The sequence below is a fragment of the Lepidochelys kempii genome, chromosome 22 (genome assembly GCF_965140285.1).
Source record: "Lepidochelys kempii isolate rLepKem1 chromosome 22, rLepKem1.hap1, whole genome shotgun sequence".
In the NCBI taxonomy this organism is placed as follows: Eukaryota; Metazoa; Chordata; order Testudines; family Cheloniidae; genus Lepidochelys; species Lepidochelys kempii.
In genome coordinates, this window is record NC_136401.1 from 16052096 (window position 1) to 16071743 (window position 19648).

The following is a 19648-nucleotide window of genomic DNA, read 5'->3' on the forward strand; positions in this document are numbered from 1 at the left end:
GCTTTCGTGAGCTACAGCTCACTTCATCAGATGTTTACCGTGGAAACTGCAGCAGACTTTATATACACACAGAAATCATGAAACAATACCTCCTCCCACCCCACTGTCCTGCTGGTAATAGCTTATGAACTACACTTTATGAACTTACACTTACACTTTATGAACCAGATCTTCAGCGGGTGTAGATCACTGACGTTCTACTGATGTCATTGCAATGACGACAACTGACACCAACTGAGGAGCTTGCTCAGGACTTTTGTTGGGATTTTGTGGTTCCCAATAACAACCAAATGAATCAGATGCCGGGCAGAATCAAGGGTCTTCAGTTCGATTCGATTCAACAAGACTTTATTCAGTGTGCACAAAGGGAGAGCCCCTGGTACAAAAATCAGCCAGAGTCCCTCCAGCAGGGAGCCCCTGCCATTGCTATTTTATAGCACATGGCAGTTACATAACACAACCCGCTAACCAATCATATTTTACCTTTCTATGTATGGATTTGTTCCTCACATGCTTATACTTCTCCACTCTACATGTTGAGCTCAGCCCCGTCCCCTTGGCCTTTTCTAGAATGTTCCTCAGGTGGTGAGCCACAGCATGCTTCTTTATGCGTAAGTACCTTCTAAATCACTTTTTGTTTAAAATGAACACACGCATACCCTTCACTTTGTAACCTATTTCATGTCTCAGTTCTACTCTACAAAATGAAATATCTGCTCCTTTAAGATAAACGAGCTGTGAAATAAGCATTATTTCCCTGTTGATACTCTGTGAAATTTGTTAGATTTTCTATACTTTGGTTTTAAATGAAATTAAACAATACACACACAGGAAAATAAAATCCTCAGAATTCACACCTGAGTTCTACAAACTGTCCTCCCAGGGACAGACGGACAGAGCACAAAGAATGGTGAAAGCTATTTACATGTTAATAATTCAGCAAAAATGCTCAGTATGGAGACACACAGACACAACCTTAGGCAGGTCTTGTTGTTTGGTAGCTGATGAAGCCCCAATGGATAAATAACAGGGAAGTAAAATAAACACGAGGCAAAATCCTGGGGCAAAACTCCTGTTGGCTTCAAAGGAGCCAGAATTTCACTCATGATGCTTAAAAATGACAGCCACCCAGGGAGCAGTGGGGCGAGGATCGGAGCTGAGCAATGACCAGAGCAGTGTCTTTACAAATAAGGTGCATTTCTTTTAAGGGCGGGGGGGGGGGGAAGGTAAAGAGGCTCCTGGCTCTAAACATTTAAAGAAAGCAAGAAAAGAGCTTTAGAAAAGGGGAGAACCGTTGAGTAGGGAATAAAGTACAATAACATTAACTTGGGAAGTCGACAGGGTACCAAAGCTCACATCTAGATGCAGGTCTTCGGTGAAATGAACGTGGTCACCTGGGTTCAGTTCCGGGGTTTCTGGGATGTGGGTGTGGTCAGAGACGGCACTGCAGACCCTTCTCACAGCAAGCTCTGAAATGAGCTAGGAGAAGGAGGAGTGTGATATGGAAATCCTTCCAGACTGGCTCTTGCCAGGCAAGGTAGAGCATCGCGGAGATCCACACGCATTGGACAGTGTTTGGTGCTGCTGTGGCTAAGTGGGGGATTATTCTGGTTAACACCTGGAGGGGTGTTAAATTTCACTGCTGGAGTTGAGAATCTCCTGTGGGAGGTTCAGTTACAGCCCGAGTCTCTAAACAGTCCAGCTGTGCTGGGCTCCCATAAGCAAGACCTTCCTTCTGCTGCACTTTGAAGGCACCCTCACTCCAAACTTTGCCCCAGAAGTTGGTCCATGGCTAGAAATCAGGGCTCCCTTTGTGCATGATGGAGCAGCAGCCTCAATGGAGATAAGAGGGTTGATTCCATCGGTACCAAGATCTGAAAAAAAGGAAACGACACAAATGCACCGTTATTTTCCTTTCCCCTGAATTGGGAGCCCATCGTTATTTCATCTGTAGCCCTATGTAGCCGGCAACTGATCCTCTAAGCTCAGAGCAAAACTCAGGGTGGGTTGCACTATAACCAAGCCAGTCTTCTCTGAATGACCAAGAAGCATCCACCTTGCTCAGATTTCACGTGTGCGGAGTCACAGGGGCAACGTAAGATCAGATCCTGCCTCGTCGCAGGTGTACTGGGGCCGAACAAGTTCCTCCACGATGCAGGAGGCCCAGCAGCTGCTGACACACCCTCCATGCTCTGGGTTTGCTTTCTGCTAACTTGTCGCTGATGTCATGAGCAATGCTGGTTGGGAGCAGGAGCAGCAGTGGCCGGGGGGGAGGAGAGGGACACCAGCAGCAGCACTGAACTTAGCAGCGGGGCACGTGATGAGAAACAGCTAGAAGGGCTTTGCCCCAGAGCATGGGGAATCTGCTGGGGACAGAACAGACAAAGCCCCGGGGATACTTTTCCTCTATCTGCCACCCAGCACCGCTACTGTGAGCGGACACAGTGGGTCAGTCCCTGGGAGGGCAACTGGGATGCGGAGGACGGGGTCTAAGTAGGAGCAACAGTCAACTAAATCTTCTCCTCTTCCTCTCTCCTTTCCCCCACTGTACCTACTACATACAGAAGGAAAGCATCACAGCCCCTATACCTGCTCACACGCTGAGTCTTTGCTAGCAGGACATTTCAAACAAATGTGGCCTTTTCTATAAGTTTGGAAGCAGAAACCAGCCATTCCTCATGGACCCTCAGAGTGAGCATGAAACCACCACAATGGAATGGCCTCATCTAACTTTGTTTTTCTAAAGCCCATCACTATAGTATGCAGCGAGCTCTGAATGTTCTTCTTGAGGGTCCCTTTTGCTCCCCCACGCCCTGGGCATTAATGCCAGGTGCTTCCCATCGCCTTACCCAGAAGGATTGAAGTTGGACGAGTTCATTGTGGCTTTAGAGTTGCTCTGGGATGCACTGGGGCTGCTGGCATGGAGCCCTGTACTGGGGGACGAGGGCCTGCTGGTGTTCCCAGGGGAACATGATGATGTTACTGCACGAGAAGAGAGACAAGAATGAGGCTCACCTCTTCTTTCCTACTGGGGAGCAGGTGCATCTGTCCCACTACTCTCCTTATCCCTTGGCTTGCTGCAACGGCAAATGCATGTTAACTGTGCCCTGATCTGACAAACTAGACACCCCTACACAAGAGGTCAGGGGGCATTCTCCCTGCAGCAAAGCACAGTGACTGGAGCACACGGTTCCTCCAGTGTGAGATCCGCCAGGTCTCTGCTGAAGAGATGCCAGAATCTTCCTCCAAGGACACACCCCGTGGAGCATGTTCCCAGCCGCAAACCCTCTGCCAGAACTTGAAGGCAGTGGCAAGGCAGGTGGGAGGGAGGCAGCTGCTTTTGGGGATAGAATGGAAGGAAGGAAGGAAGGAAGGAAGACAGCAGAAGGAATGGGGAGAGATTGGAAGAGAGCAGGTGGAGGAGTTTAAAAAGATAAATAAATCCCAGGCTGGGAAGTTGAGTCTTGTTCCAAAGCCCTTCACATTAGCACAGAGAGACTTGAGCCCCTGTGATAATCATCCTCATCATGCCTGGGAGCCCTAGTCATTGAACAGGACCCCACTGCGCCAGGTGCTGCACAGATGCAGAACAGACAAACAGTCCCTGCCCCCAAAGAGCTGACAATCTAAATATAAGAGGAGAAATAGATAGATCCAGAGCCAGCTCCTCTCAAAGTTCAGGAGTGTTTGGATCCAGGGTTTTGCTCTGGTCCCTTCCATCCCTAAATGGCATTTGCCTGCCATCTGCGCCCGTCGCTGCTGAACTGGCCATGTCAGGCAGCTAATTACAGTCAGTCCAAGAGCCCATCTAGGATGGGCTGCAAATGTGGAAACAAAAGCAGCCTTTGGATCAAATATAAGGTCTAAGTACTGATCGGCCGCAGAGCAAGAGGGAATTTGCTATCAGTGAAGGAAAGGAGAGAGGCATCAATTCTTGAGCCAGGCTTACCTGTCCCAGGCATGGTGCTGTGCATCGGATTCACTGAGAGGGGGCCCAGGGACCCTGAGGTAGAGACCTGGAAGGGAACAGAAGCCAACAGTGAATTAGTGACACACAGTTATTAATAAGAACATAGATCCCGGAGTGCCATTCCCTTAGTAAAAAGAAAAGGAGTACTTGTGGCACCTTAGAGACTAACCAATTTATTTGAGCATAAGCTTTCGTGAGCTACAGCTCATCCGATGAAGTGGGCTGTAGCTCACGAAAGCTCATGCTCAAATAAATTGGTTAGTCTGTAAGGTGCCACAAGTCCTCCTGTTCTTTTTGCGAATACAGACTAACACGGCTGCTACTCTGAAACCATTCCCTTAGTAGTACACACTGTCACGCACTAGCCTCCCATTCCCACAGGAATCCCTTAGTCTACTCTGCACACACCCACACAGATTTCTTATCCAGATACAGTTCAGATTCCCACACATGGTTCCATGGGTATTATGATAGAGGCGCACCATTCCCCCTGGGCAGCAGACTGGACCGTGCATGTGTAGATGCCAATCCCTTCGTCCCAGACACAAACACACACATGCTCACTCCAGGGCCGGGGCTCTCAAGCTTTTTCCACAGCGCGGAGCAGATCTCAGACATGTCCTCTCCCATCAGCCATCCCACGGGGCGGCTCCCCACACACAGAATGTTGCAGTGGTACTAGAGTGGTTGCTTGCATGGACACGTTATGGTTGGAAAACGTTCATGTATTTTAAGCCGCCTTTCGCATGATAAACATTCTCTTCTTTTGCAAAAGGCTACAAGCTCCGGGCCTGAGTCTCTGCCACTTACACTGGTGTAACACCATTGACACACCGGTGTTATTCACAGCGATGTACCTTTGGTGAAGTTGGCTTCACTGGAGTTACTCTGGAGTCACACCCGCATAAGTGAGAAGAGAATCAGGCCCACAGGCCCCTCTCCTCTTCGGTCCATCTCCCACTCCCACTGCTTCTGTTTGTCTCAGCTGGAAACCAGGCAGAGAACCAGCACCATATAACCAGGCAGCTCGCCATGGATCTCCAGCAATTGATCCTGGGACCCTTTGCCAACCACAGGTTGGGAACCTCTAATCTAAGGGAAAGACGGAGAGAGGGCAGCCTCCTTCACCAAAGGATGACAAGAGAGCCCTATCTAAGCCGCTACGTTCTGCAGAATCTACACACTGCCACTGTACTAGGATTCCCACTCCCAGCCATAAAAAAATCAGACAAGGGAGGCATCTAGACAGTCTCCAATAGTGGCCAGCACCAGATGCATTCGAGGAAGATGCAAGAAACCCTGCAGTTATGGGATCATCTGTCCCCAGGAAAATTTTTTTCCTGATCCCTAATATTTAAAAGTTGGTTTATGTCCTGAAGCATGAGGGTGTTATAAGCTTTGGAATTGGGCTGTTTGCTTGTTTATTTTCAAACAAAAAACAATGTGCACAAGTTTTTGCAAACACTTGTGATTTTTTTTGGGGGGGGTGATGGGGGGAGGCATTCTCTGACTGGCTCCACAGCTCACTGGAGAATTTTTTCATCAAAAATATCTTCCAATGAAAAACATTTTCAGGTAAAAATTGCCAACATTTTTTCATGGTTTTTGACCAGCTTTGCTCCCTGCCTCTGACTGGCAAAGCTTGTTCCATTTTTCTGTTTGGGCAAAATTCATCCCAGTGCAGAGGGACGAGCATGATGCCTAGAAGTGCTGCTGAGGATCTCAACATGGGTCTTAAGTCTGGTCTACACTACAGTTAGGTTGAAAAAAGGCAGCTTACGTCAACCTAACTATGGAAGTGTCTACACTAAAATTTTGCTCCCGCCTAAGTAACTTGCCCGCTACACAAACTTAATAACTTCACCTCCCTGGGAGGCATAGAGTCAATGTTGCTGTATTCTGACAGGTTTCAGAGTAGCAGCCGTGTTAGTTTGTATCCGCAAAGAGAACAGGAGTACTTGTGGCACCTTAGACACTAACCAATTTATTTGAGCAGAAGCTTTCGTGGCCTACAGCCCACTTCATCGGAGGCATAGAATGGAACATATAGTTAGGTCAACGCAGTGTCAATGTAGACACTGCATTGCTTACACCGACTGTTGCTGGCTTTCAGAAACTGACAATTCAATCGGTGCAAGCGCTCCAGGTGAAGATGCGTGCTGTTGACACAAGGAGCAAAGTGGACACACACACAAGTGATGTAATTACTGCGGCAATTGTACGCAGACATAAGTTAGAGTGACTAAATTTTGTAGACATGCCCTTATTTTCAAGTTCTGTTAAATTATTTGTGAAGAGACTTGGAGGTTTATAAACCTAGACCAAGATTTTCAAAAGCACTGAGCACAACCTTTGAAAATCAGGGCCCTTCCAAGTCTCTCAAGTTGGACACAAAATCAGAGGCATCTTTAACCACTAGTCACTTTTGAAAATCGTGGCCTCGTTCTTAATGACTTCAGTGAATTTTTTTCTTTTCAGGGGGCTGAGTTTTAATTCCTGGTCTGGGGCTAGCTGCCAATTAAGATTTTTGTGGCTGTAGTTAGCTTTGGGGGTGAAGGGGTGATCTACACCTATTGTTTTTATTTGTATAAATCTAATAAAACAAATATAACAAATTGTTTGGCATGATCAGAATAGAATATAGGGAATCCTGATTTCTAATATCACACCATCTGGAGTCATCATAGAATACCAGGGTTGGAAGGGACCTCAGGAGGTCATCTAGTCCAACCCCCTGCTCAAAGCAGGACCAAACCACTGAGCTATCCTTCCCCCCAATACCCTCTGTGGGCTGATGGTCACACCATGTGCGTGCGGTGCCGGCAACCTGGGTTCGAATGTCGCCTGGTGTGCGTCTCCGGACCTTTCTGCAATAGCAAAAGGGGTGCCGCCCTCCTCCTCCTTGCCTGTTGAAGCTGTTCCACTTTAGTTAAATGTGCTTTGGGCCAGCCTCATGGCTACTCTCACTCTCTAGTCCAGTGGTTAGGATACTCGCCTGGGTTGGGGGAGAGCTGGGAGGGATAGCTCAGTGGTTTGAGCATTGGCCTGCTAAACCCAGGGTTGTGATTTCAATCCTTGAGGGGGCCCATTTAGGGATCTGGGGCAAAAACTGGGGATTGGTCCTAGTTTGAGCAGGGGGTTGGACTAGATGACCTCTTGAGGTCCCTTCCAACCCTGATATTCTATGATGAGTGAATAGCTCATGTGATCATACTTCAGCTAACAAGTTCATGGCAAATCTACTCACAAAAACTATTGCTTTGAATATTTATTGCTTGCAAGTAGCTTGTCCTGCTGTGCATGGTTTTATTTTGCTGCTCCCTGACTGGGTGACTCCCAAACCCACCGAGATTTCAAGATGAGACAATCCCTTGTGAATACATAATGACTGCCCTGCCCCCATATGAATCCCTAGCAGCCTTCAGCACTGCAAAACAGACTCCTGCCACTTGAGCTCAGCTCATTAACTGGCAGCAGTATTTGGCTGTTATCCACAACACCCACTCACCAGCAGATTACAAATACACTACTGAACGAATATTTGTGACGCTTTCTCTTTACGCAATCACCCTTTCCAACAAAAATTCACTCATGAAAACATTCAAGGACAGTGAATAAAAGAGGCCAGTGATACAGTCAAAGCGAAGTCACTGAATGAGTGTTTGCAGACACTTCTGCAGCAGGATTCACCTTGTACTGTAGCCAGGCCTATTAGACTGTCGACAAGTTCCAGACCTGCCTTAATAGGAAATCCCTGTGTGCCAAGTCAAAGTCCGCAGTTACTGAGGTGGGCGAAGAAACAGGGAGTGTCTTGTATATGCAGTGCCTCCCATACTTGAGAGCAGCTCATGCTCTGTAGCGAGGCCACAAAGGATTGTGCCACCTCCCCCTGGCACTGCCATGTACTCTGAAAAGCAGAGAGCCCTGTCTGCACGTTAGGCTGTTAGTGGTTATAACGCTGCACCACCAGGCTTGGCGAGGGGCGAAGGAAGCTGCAGCGATGCTTCCTTCTGGTCTCAGATATCCTGACTCAGCAGCGCACTTACACACGTGCTCAAGTCGCATGGAAGTGGCTGAAGCTCAGCACTTGCTTAAATGCTTGGCTGAACTGGGTCCAAAGGGGAGAAATATCACTCGAACCTGGTTCGTTAGTTGTGGCTTCACTTCCTGGTTGGATGAGAACAGGTCCTGGAGCAGTTGTGTTAACTAACATGACATTAAACACGACTTAATGGGCAGTGTCATGTAGTCAGGGAAGAGCTTTGTTTAACATCCTGTCAGCCGGTCATGGTTTACTCTATGTTTTCCAGCTGGGTTTACCCAGTACCAGCTGGCGCCTTGAACAAGACTTGGCTCTGTTTAAATGACTGCAAAGTCACATTTAACATCATGTTAGTTGGCACGACTTCCTCAAGGCCATGCTCTAACACATCCTCATTTTCTAATCCTTTGTGTCTTGCTTCTAGGGGGCCCCTTCCAGTCTCCCATCCCTATAAATTCTCCAGCCACCACCACCTAATTCCACAGCAAGAGGGGAAAAGGGATAAACTGGCAGTCTTGTACTCCACCCACTGTTCCAGAGCAGTTCAGTGTTTTTTCTCAAATGTTCTGCATTGAGATGTAAACCACCATTAGTAGGCTTCAGAGTTAACAGCCCACTGAGCTGAATGAAGGCAGTTCTCACCTGTCAGAGCTATTATTGAAAACTCAGTCTCTATAAGCATTTGAAAGCTTTTCTTTGCAACTGTAAGGACCCAGAAACATAGGGCCGGATTTTTAGCTGGTGTAAATCAGCCTATCACTTTACTGATTTACAGCAGCTGGGGGTCTGGTCCTTATTTTAAAAAAGAGACTAAACAATTACATTCTGCGGAGAGGGATGAGGCCATCAGACAAGTGCAGCCTGGCATGCTGAATACCAGCTCAATCCGTCCCCTGCACAGCAGCATCTCCATCCCTTTCCCCTGGAGGTGCTGGGGAATCAGGTGTTGTCAATTCCATTAACAGTGCTCTTCCCACTGAGTCAGTGGTAACCAAAGCCCCAGCTAGAGGGAACTGCACTGCAGGAAGTGCAGCTGATGATTCAGTCGATAGTGCTCCTTCCACTGAGTCAGTGCTGAGCCAATGCCTGCTAGAAGCCTCCAGGGTGCTGTTGAAAGTGCCGTATTTTGTGTGCAACTTAAAACGAAAAAAGGTCAGGCCCACTTGCTCTAAGGGTATTAGCTCCAGGAGCATTTGGGTAATGGCATTCTGATTACCTAACCCTCCCGCTTTCTGTTTCATCTGTAAAGAGTTTGGGGCCAGGTACGCTTCCGTGCCATGCAAATGTACGAGATGATCTTCTGTTGCTGCCTCCTTTTCCTGCAAACCATGTGCTTCCCTAGCACCCTGCTACGCTTGCTGCCTTATGGAAAGCAACCAGTACCCCCTGGGTCCACCAGGGCTCACCAGTCTGGAGTTGTAGATAGGTGATTTTATGGGGGATGGCACTGGACAGCTGATCCGCTTCTCCTTCTGGCGCCGGTTACAGAACCAAACCCGAACCACTTCCTTTTCCATGGAGAGCTGCTCTGCTATCATGGAGATCTCTTCCGAGCTGGGCTTGGGGTTCTGGTAAGAGAGGGCATTAAGTGAACAAAGAAAACCCCATAGAACTAATCTAAAATCATTAGTGGGCTATATGATCTCCCGCTGTTTGAGTGGCAAGAGGAGAGAAATCTGGAGTTAGCTTTTAACTGGGGAGGGGAGAAGATTTGGCTCTCTCTATGGGAAAGGGTAGAGACCTGGTGGAAGGTCCACATTTTGAGTCACACTGGTGTCTAGTTGAGTCAGTGAGGATGCACAGGTGTACGCTCTATGCATATAGAGCGCTGAGCACCCCATTCTAAGAGCCTCAGATCAGTATTGAAGGAGAAGCTACCACCTAAAGAAAAGCTAGGAAGGATAGTCTTGCGGTGAAGGCACCGAACAGGGATTCAAAAAATCTGGGTTCTACTCTCTAGATCTCCCCCAGACTTCCTGTGTGATCTTGGGTAAGTCACTTAATCTCTCTGATCCTCATTTATACAACAGGGATAACGAAACCTCCTTCCGCCTGCCCCCTCATTTTGTGGAGGTTAAACTCTCTGGTGCAGAGATGCTCTCTATATGTTTAGACAGCACCTAGCACAAAGGGGCTCCAATCTCAATTAGGATCTCTAAATAATAAAACAAGAGCTTAACACTAGGATATTGAGCAAGTTTCCCCATTCTAAAGGACGCCTAGAACAGGAAACTCCATGCTGGCCAAAGTGGGCATGTTCCTGATAATTTGAAAGAGGCTGTCTATTGTTTTTTCACCAGCCCTAGAAGGATAAGTTTGATACAATCAGATTTAGGGCAGGAGGAGGGTAAAAACTGGAGCCCGTTGAAAATTTTCCATCTAAATTGTTTTTTTGGAGGAAAATGGCGTTTTTGACTGAATATGTTTGTCAGCAAGACGTGTCTGCTTTCTGTGCCAAATTCTGATCTTTCTTTGAAAATCTGAATGTTCTAACCCAACCAAACCCAAACAATCTGCTGAAATTGATAGGCATTTGTGAAATATTTTGGTGTTCCCAAACCTGCCTTTTTCACGAAGAAAAGTTTCCAAGAAAAAAAAACAAAACAAAAGAAAAAAGCCAATGGCTCTTAGCTTAAGAACTAGCAGGACTTTCTGGGTGGGAAATAGAGCTCACAACATGTGGTAAGATTTTCCCCTCACATCTTGAAATCTCTTCTCCAGCGTGGAACGAATGTTGGTCTCAATACTGGTGCGTTTCTTTCTCTTCCGCCCGAACATCTCGCTCACTGAAGGATAGGAATTAGGGGTACTCACGGAGGAGTCCAAAGGAGTGGATTCTGGGGGAAAAGAAGGAACAAAGGACGATTTGGCAGCAGATATGTTCATGTTGAGAGGGTGTTTTCTCTGAAGCTGACCACCAGTGACAACCTGCTGTCCTTATAACTGAAAAGGTCAAGAGTTTGTCCATGCCCATGGGGCAAAAATGACCAATTAAAGGCTGTGAAAGGGCCATTCCAGAATCCAACATTTGTTGGCAGCAAATGTACTGAACGTACGCCAGATAGTCTTAAGGACCTAGCTAGAGATCACTCCGCGTGGTGCTAGGTCCCCTTGGGGTTTGCCACAATGATCATGAAGATTTACTCATGATTTATTGATTGATTGAGTTTTGCTCCTGAAAGCTGGCTTGGAACCGCTGCCCCTCCCTAAACACGTAAAAGATCCTGGTTCAGAATACTATATAGGAACCCCTCCTTCCCCAGCGGTAACACTTTTAACATTGCCCAAAATAGCCCCAAATCCCAGCTTCAATTGGGGCTGGTCAGAAAAGGTGGAGTGAACGTTTCCCCCAAATATTGTTTTCCACCTTTTTGATGAAGTTTCCCACCCAGCCACATTGAGCGCCAAGTTTTCAACTGTCGCAAACTGGTGTCGCTCCAGTGACTTCAATGGCACTATGCTAATTGACACCAGCTGGGGATCGGGCTGGGTGTTTCGCCTCATATTGCTGAGACAGTCCCTGTTGCAATAAAATCAGCTGAATGTGTCCAGGTCACCACTGGATGGGATGTCAAATTGCTCAAGTATATGTGGCTACAGTGTCCCTTAGTGGCTTTGCAGTCTATAAAGGATACATACCATAGGACTGCTGGGCTACAGGTAATAAGGGTGTCTCTCAATAATAAATATCTAGCTCTCATAATCATGGTTCATCAGCAGATCTCAGGGCACTTTATAAAGGAGATACGTCTCAATATCCCCCATTTAGATATGTGGAAACTGAGGCAGAAAGTAGCAAAGTGACTTGCCCAAGGTTACCCAGCAGAATAGCCAGGAAAAGAACTGAAAATCTCTTGAGTCTGAAGGCTACATGCTGTCCAAAAAGCAAAACTACTTCTCAAGTGGCTGAGCCATGTGTTTCTGGAATAATGGGACGCCCTGTTTGTGTAGCTTGCAACCCCATGATAACCAGCGATGGGTTCTGTGACCCTGCCCTTGTTCCTGCAAGTGTATCCCCGGTGAGTGTGTGTTACAAGTCCCCCTTGGTGCCCAATTCCCAGAGAATAGTAGCCTGTCACTGCCCCAGTCTGGGAGCTTTAACTTGAGCTGTAGCAGCTTGTGCTTTTAGCTGTGGAGGCCCCGGTTCAATCCCCGCTTTGTTGGCCAAGAGGCAGCCTTCACACAAGCACGGCATTGTGCCCTACCTGCATCACTCAGCCACTTCTCCAGCAGGGGCTTGAGCTTGCACATGTTTTTAAAGCTCAGATTGAGAGCTTCGAAGCGGGAAATGGTGGTCTGGCTGAAATCGTTGCCATACAGCTTACCCATGGCCAGTCCAACGTCACCCTGCCGGGGGGATCAGAATGAAAAGATTAGCTGAGAAAACCCACTTGCAGCTCCCCACCGTGTAATTCACTCCCACGTAACTTCTACTGTAACAGCAAACCAGCTTCCTCACCCAGTCTCTTCTACCACTAGGGATAGACTCCCAGAGCCTTCCTACACCCCAGTATGCACCAAAGAGGCTGCAGGTAAATCATTATGCTTGGTTTGAGGTTACAGGCGATGCATCTTCAAGAAGGGTTTGTTCATCTGTGCTTTCAAGGTGGTGTTCCCATAAAGTGCACATCTGTACAACTCCCCGCCCCGCCCATATCTGCATCAACCCCTCCCTTCTATACCCACATCTGCACCCAACCCTGTCCCTCCTCTCCATGCCCACATCCATACCCAATCCCCCCCACCTTGTGTATCTCACTATTAAACCACTCATCATGAGATTGCCTTTTACCCCTCACCTGGGTGAACCCTAGTTTGATTCGCCTCTGTTTGAAAGTCTTAGCAAACTTCTCCAGCTCCTCCAGGTCACTGGGTTCATCTGATACGGCTGAAGACGGCATGTGTTTTGAAACTTGCAAGTGCTGTGGCTCTAAAGACGGCCCAGGGAGCCCTGATCGTCCCACTGCCTGTTAAAAACAAAACCAGAGTCACAACCACGGAAAAGCCACTGGATTTTCTGCACTGGCCTGCCATAACAAACGTTGCTTGGCGTGGCTGTGTGCCGTTAAACAGCTGCCACATCCCACTGCTGAGGAGTGGGCATGTCAATGGTGGGCAAAATGATCCTTCCAGAGGAGTGTGGGATGAGAAGGGTTAATAAGTTGTTTTAGGGGAGGTGGGCTCAACGTTCAGGATGTAGCTTGGGCTGCTAGAAAAAGGCTGTAACACAAAACCTAGGTCAGTAACGGGGAGCTGGCATTCATTGGGGGTAACAGCGATAAAATAACAGCAAATACGTGGAGCGAAGGGTGGGTATTTAAAAACGAATGGATGAACCGTTGACTCATCTTATCAGCCTCAAAAAATCAAGAGAGCAGCTGTTTGAGTTACTAAGAAGGGCAAAGCTGGGGGTGTCTCTGCACAGCCTTGTGGTTTGGCTTGTGAATTTCCAACTCCTGGCTGGTCTAACTTTGCGTCCCACCTGAGCCCCCCAAAGCCCGGCGTGGCATGGGGAAAAAGGAAGATAAAAAGGTTTCTACATCAGGGTTCTGCTTGACACATGTGGGGTGCAGGCCTGGAAAGTATTCAGTTTGCCTGATGAGCAGAGGAAGGTTTTTGGCACCCCATGGAAATTGAAATTGGCACCTATGAAATTCCATTGCCTGCACAGAGAAGTGACCAACCAGAACCTGTACCTCCTCAAGAGCACTGTCTCTGCGTGATCCCACTGAAGGACATAGGACTTGAAGGATCTGAAAGAGCAGCTGGGAGGGGCAAGTGGCTCTCTCCAAACGGTGCCAGAAACTCAGGGCACAGGTGCCAAGAGCCAACAAGCGGGAATGAACAGAGGCCGCCACAAAGGCAAACAAATCATCAAAAGCAGATGCAGATCGGAAAGGCTTCCGAGGTTACCACTATTGTTTACAAGCACTTGCATGGGGCCAGGTGCTTTACAAGGCTGTAAAAGATACTGGCCTTGCCCTGAGGAGCTTTATGATCTATGCAGGAATCAAACACATGCAGGGGCAAGGAAGGGAGGCAACACAATGCGGTGGGAATGAGTTATGAAGCTGCAGCTGCAATTGTGATTGGACAGGGGCGTTACAAGCACTGTGGATTGGGTGCGGGTGGTGGTGGGGAATAGGAACTTGTTGGCTTCTTTGAAGAATGACATCTCACTGAGGCAAAGGCAAGCCAAGGGCTTCCTGGCCTAGGGAGCGGTTTGGAAGGGGTCGGAGAAGGAGATGGAAAGACGGGAAGCTTGGGTGGAACAATAAGTCCACAATCACAAACGAGCACCCACCAAGTGACACGGATCTTCCCCCTTGCAAGCAGCCTCAATCAAGGCTGGAATGAGCTATGGAGATGGAACCCCTTTCTTGCCTCTCCTCTCTCGCAGGGGGAGGCAGGTTCACAGATGAGTGTGAATCCCCGCAGCCTGGGCTGCAGTCCACTTCCTTGGCGCAAATCGGCTGCGGAACCTGGCTAGCTGTTGACGTGATGCCAAGAATCAATTTGATCCCGCTTCCAGCGGAGGTAGCCAGAAGGTAGTTTACCTGTGATGCTAGGCTGGGTCCAGGCTGCGAGAGGATGAGGCTGCTCTGTTGCTGGGGAAAGGAGAGAATGTTTGGTTGCAAAGCTGAGGAGAGAGGAAGAGAGAGAGATTCGATTAGACTGGCCTCGCCTTAAATATCTAGACAACTCTATGTCACACAGCACTGCTGGGCCTTGGAGCCTACAGTGCCAAAAGAGGGGATATGCTGAACCTTCTATGGGACATGGCACACTGTCTGGCAGGCAAGACATACACTGTTTCCAGAGACAGCAAAGCACTTAAGCAGTGAAAGAATGTGCTTAAGTCCCACTGAAATCAATGGGGCTTATGCACGTGCTTGAGCACTTTAGTGAACTGGGGCCTAATTCTTTGTACTAGTGCAGAGAGACATTTTCTTATTCTGATGGGCACAACAGTCCTGTGATATTTGTAGAACAACGCAACCGACCTGTTATATAGAGCTTTTTAATCCATAGATCTCCAAAGTAAACATCATCATCTCCATTTCACAGATGGGGGAACTGCATAGCATCATAGGTGTGCATAGCTTTTTGGTATCTGTGCTTAGGTACTACAGGGGTGGGAAACCTAGTACTGTTAGTTAGTTAGCAGTAGATTTCTGTGCTTTCAAACTTTGGGGTATGTGTTGGGCGGTTGTTACATGAGCACACCACAGTTGAATCATTGCTGGATCTTGGTATTTTAACCTACCAGGCCCATTTCCCTCCTGTTAATTATTCTGACTCATCACATCACATCTAAAATCTGACTGAGCTCTGTTACGGTTATTGGGCCTAAATATTTACCTTAACTGTAAGCTCAACTGTAAAAAGTTTAAAAGGTGTCGCAATAACTTATTTTTTTTTGCCCGCTTGGGAATTAACCATGAAAAGTAGGTCAAGAAAGAATGTTTTGAACAGGTGCAAGGAAACAAGACGCAGAGACCCAATTAGTCCAAACAGAAAAATGTCTACTGATAAGATTCAAGGTTGAGGTTGGACTTAAACAAGATGACGTGGGTCTGGAAATTAATGGATCAAAATTGGAGTGGCAGACACTAGGTCTAATTGGTGGACACAATAATGAGGGGATGAATTATGCCTCCCACTTTCCGCCCTTTTCGGGGTTCTTCAAAGGAGACTTTGGACTCTCTTTTTCATCAAAGGTCGTTAATAAAAATGAGAGACACTGCCCTCCGAAGGAGAGCGACCAACACGTTTTGATTAAGTTTGTTTCACAGAATTACTTAATTTCAGTGTCAGTACAAACGCTTGTTTTGATTTTTTGTTCTTTCTTGTGTTTGGTCAGTAAACTTTCAAAAGAATCTTTTACAATGAAAGCTTTTGGGTGCTTGCCAAGAAACGGAGTAAACCAGGGCCTCTGTAGAAAATCCCCCGAACCTTTGTATCACTCTTTTAAATGTCAGACAGTGAAAGAGTTGAGGACACCTTTAACTCTTTTGACTCTTGAGATTATATAATAGCTCCTTCAGACAGAGACTTAGTCCTTTTCTTTGACCATTAAAGCACCCGGCTCATTTTGGGCTCTGCATAAATCATAATACTGTCTTGCAGAAATCAGATGATCAGGATAGCCATACTTAGCTCTTTTACCATGCTTATTACCTCCATGGTGCTGTAACAACCTTAACTAATTCATAAAACAAAGCTCCGTGGCTTCCGGAAACTGGAGGAGACTCACTGCATTGACTGTCTTCCTGGAATTTAAATCAGGTGCTTAACATTTAGATTTATAAAATGTACACCATAGAAAGAATAATCTGATTGGCTCAGATTGTGCAAGTCTCCAGAATAATCACATGCTGGTCGAGGTTTATTCACGATTGTTGTGAAAGCAAAACACATTCCTTCCCTCCACCACCCAGAAAAATAAAAACTTGTAATGAGGAGGGAAATTGTACCAGAGATGCAGGCTTGTCAGGGAGTTAAAGTTATGGCCTTGATTCAGAAATCATTGGGTGAAATCCTCTGGCCTGTATTATGGAGGAGATCCGAAAAGATAATCATAATGGTCCCTTCTGGCCTTCAGTTGTATGAACCTATGAGTCCAACATATCAGGACCCAAGAAATCTTCCATACTTTTCTCACATTTACACTCAGAGTGCTGCTTTCCAGCACGATGCTTTTCCTGTCGCACATGAGTGCATTGGTACTGACAGCCAGCGGTTCAGTGATAGATGATTCTGATCCTACCCGTTCAGGATAATTAGTTTAGTAGATTATTGTTACATGTACAGCAAGTCGTTTTTTGATATATTACTCAGTAGCACTTGGCAGCACTTAAAAGCCATCTGCGCTAGACGGATTATTCACTCAGGATCGTGTGTTTTAAAGTATCCGTGGCCCAAATCCTGCAATCTGGTTCATACAAGGGGACCTTTAAGACCGCTGAAGTCAAAAGGTTACTCAGCATGGGTATGAGGCTCCATCTATGTAGATCAGATTGTAGCCTTGGGATCTACATTTGTCCTTCCATGACCAACTCTGGCCTAAGCCATGTGTAATGCACATGTATTTTTTAAAAGTTTACCTCCAAAAAGAATATACTGAAGTTAGAAGCTAGAGCGGGTTCCCCATAAAGACGGGGCTCCTGGGTGTTTCCATGTCATCCGACCTGAGACTAATCCAACCAGATGCAGTGCTGCATTTCAACTGAGAGAGGCATTTCTCTGAGGCACGCCTGAGATCAGTGCACACAACCCCTTGGCGGCGCTGCTGCTGCACAGAAGTACAGCTGTGGGAGCAAACCCGAGAGGGGAGAATTTGGTCACCCAGTGGTTTAGTTTAGTTTGCATTTTGGTTGGAGCAGCTGCCTGGCTTCAGGCACAACAGGCGAGAGAGCGATCATGCAGGAGAGAGGGCAAAGGGAAAAGCTTTGGCAATACAGAAGGGCATGATCCGTAACAACGGGAGCAAGACAGTGAACCCCAGTTTCCACTCTTGGTCACCATGGCCTTGATCTGGAGTGACTCTCCTGACGTCAGTGGATCGATGCCACAGAGATCAATGCCTGGCCCTGGATATCACCAGCTCATCTACTCCAGGCTCCGGGGTGGGTTGGTTCTTGAATCACTCCGCGTACCTGCCTGTGACTCCACCTGTACCAAGGGCACTGTATTAATTGTTTTAGTGAGCACTCTATGGCTATTACCTTGTTGCCCAGCCTGGGCCTGAGAGAGCAGGAACTGAGGAACTGATTGCATAGGACCGGGCACCAGTACAAGCTGCTGCAGCGTGTGAAGAGAACTCATATCCTAACGAAGAAACAATGCAGGTCAGATGCATCTGCCACGCACACAGCACCCGAACCTTTCCCCAATTCCCTCCCCTCTGTAAGTAGCACTTAGACACCCCCTCCACCCTCCCTGCCTCCACTTCCGCCTTCAACTGCAATCGACTGCAACTCGGGTAACCTCGCCCCTGCCCCCCCGCCCCTCCCCGAACGCTACAGAACTAGAGCTGCTCCCACATTTTTCACCCAAACCTTTTCCAGCACTGGCTTTTTGCTTAAATGGAATTTTTCCTTTTTTGTCAAAAAAGCAAACCCCCAAACTGTCCATTTCTCTCTTTTTTGTCGATTGACATTTTTCAGTTTAAAAGTGAAACATTTTGGTTTTCAGTTGCCCCCCCTCCAAAACAACAAAAACAAAAACAAAAAAAAAACAATTAAAAAAATCACTGGGGGAGGAGGGCATTTCAGGGTTTTGACAACAACTCAGAAAATGTCAGAAAAAAATTAAAGAAAAATAAACAAACCAAAAAATTCAATTTTGCATGGAAACCAAACCCCCATTTCCTGACTGTCGCAAGCACAACATTTCCCGATTATACCACCATGGGTCCCAGCTCTGACTCCTTGTGTGACTTTACAGCCTGGAGGCTGGACTTGGGGTGAAATTCACAAGGTCTATGCACCAGCTCAGCCCATAAGGGTCAGATAACCAAGTCCTTGGCACTCACATTGGGATCAGAATTTCAAAGGAGCTCAGCAGCCAATGTGATGAGCTCTAAAATCTGGCCCCTGTTTTGAGCATTGTGGGACCTTAAGTGGTGCCTACGCCTTGGGCAAGGGCTCTGCTCAAGAGTGAATTTCTTCCTTTCATCTTAGGTGCAAGCATAAGGGAGGAGATTTTAAAAGGCACAAACAACATTTGGGCATCTAACTCCCATTGGAAGTTAATGGGAGTTAGACACCTAACTGCTCTTTGGGCCTTTGAAAAATCTCCCCCAAGGAATATATTTCGTCTCTGATCTAACTCGGCCCAAGTCAGTTGAGTGACTCTAGGGGTGAACCTAACCTTTGCAAAGCAAATTGAATCAGGATTCACAGTTTCTGACTCTGGAAGCCTTCTCCATTGCCATTCCAGCACCTCTTTAAAGTGGCTTTCAAGCAATGAATGCTCCAGAACTGGTGCCACGAAGGACTCCTGGAGTTCTTGAGGCTGCTAAGCCACTTACCCCGGTGATTTGGCTTCCAGGCATCATTGATGATCCTTGTCCTAGGTGGCCTGATCTAGGCTGTACCGGAGATTGCAAGGAATCACCGAGGTCTTCTGTTTTAATCTGCAGGGGAGAGGAGACTAGCTGCATCAGCAGGAAGCATGCACAGATTATGAGGAGCCAGAGCAAGGTGGAAGGCTCAGGAAGTTAGCAGGCTTGGCGTTTGGGGCACCTGGGGAAGATCCTCTCTATTGTACCTGTGCTCGGCATCACACCAACAGTAAAGTCTAGTAATGAGAGTCAGGACTCCTGGGTTCCATCCCCAGCTCTGCAGCAACATCTGTGAATTTGGACAAGTCACTTCCCCACTCTGCTTCAGTGTCCCCACCTGCAAAATGGCATAAGTCTACTGACCCACTTCACCAAGGGGAGGAGGTGAGGTGTCCTTAATTAAAGGCACTCTAATTAAAGCACTTAAGTCCCGCTGACTTCAATGCTGCTTCGAGTCAAGCACGTGCTTAAGTGGTCTGCTCAATCAAGGCTCTGAAACATTTTGTGGATCTTGGAAGAAAAGCAAAGTATTATAACAACAGGTAATGCATGGAAATTGGTGGGGTGG

At 47.2% G+C, this 19648-nt stretch overlaps 1 protein-coding gene across 1 annotated transcript; it reads right to left on the reverse strand.

Moving 5' to 3' along the window:
• On the reverse strand, positions 1–19139 carry POU2F3 (POU class 2 homeobox 3). Its single transcript, XM_078849860.1, has 10 exons — positions 19048–19139; positions 17741–17843; positions 14570–14652; positions 12812–12979; positions 12218–12359; positions 10713–10849; positions 9419–9580; positions 3950–4016; positions 2850–2982; positions 1–1874 (listed from the first exon to the last, which is right to left on the reverse strand). The coding sequence occupies exons 1-10, from the start codon at positions 19072–19074 to the stop codon at positions 1835–1837; spliced, it is 1062 nt and encodes a 353-aa protein (XP_078705986.1). The 5' UTR covers positions 19075–19139; the 3' UTR covers positions 1–1834.
• Positions 19140–19648: the final 509 nt, after the last annotated feature.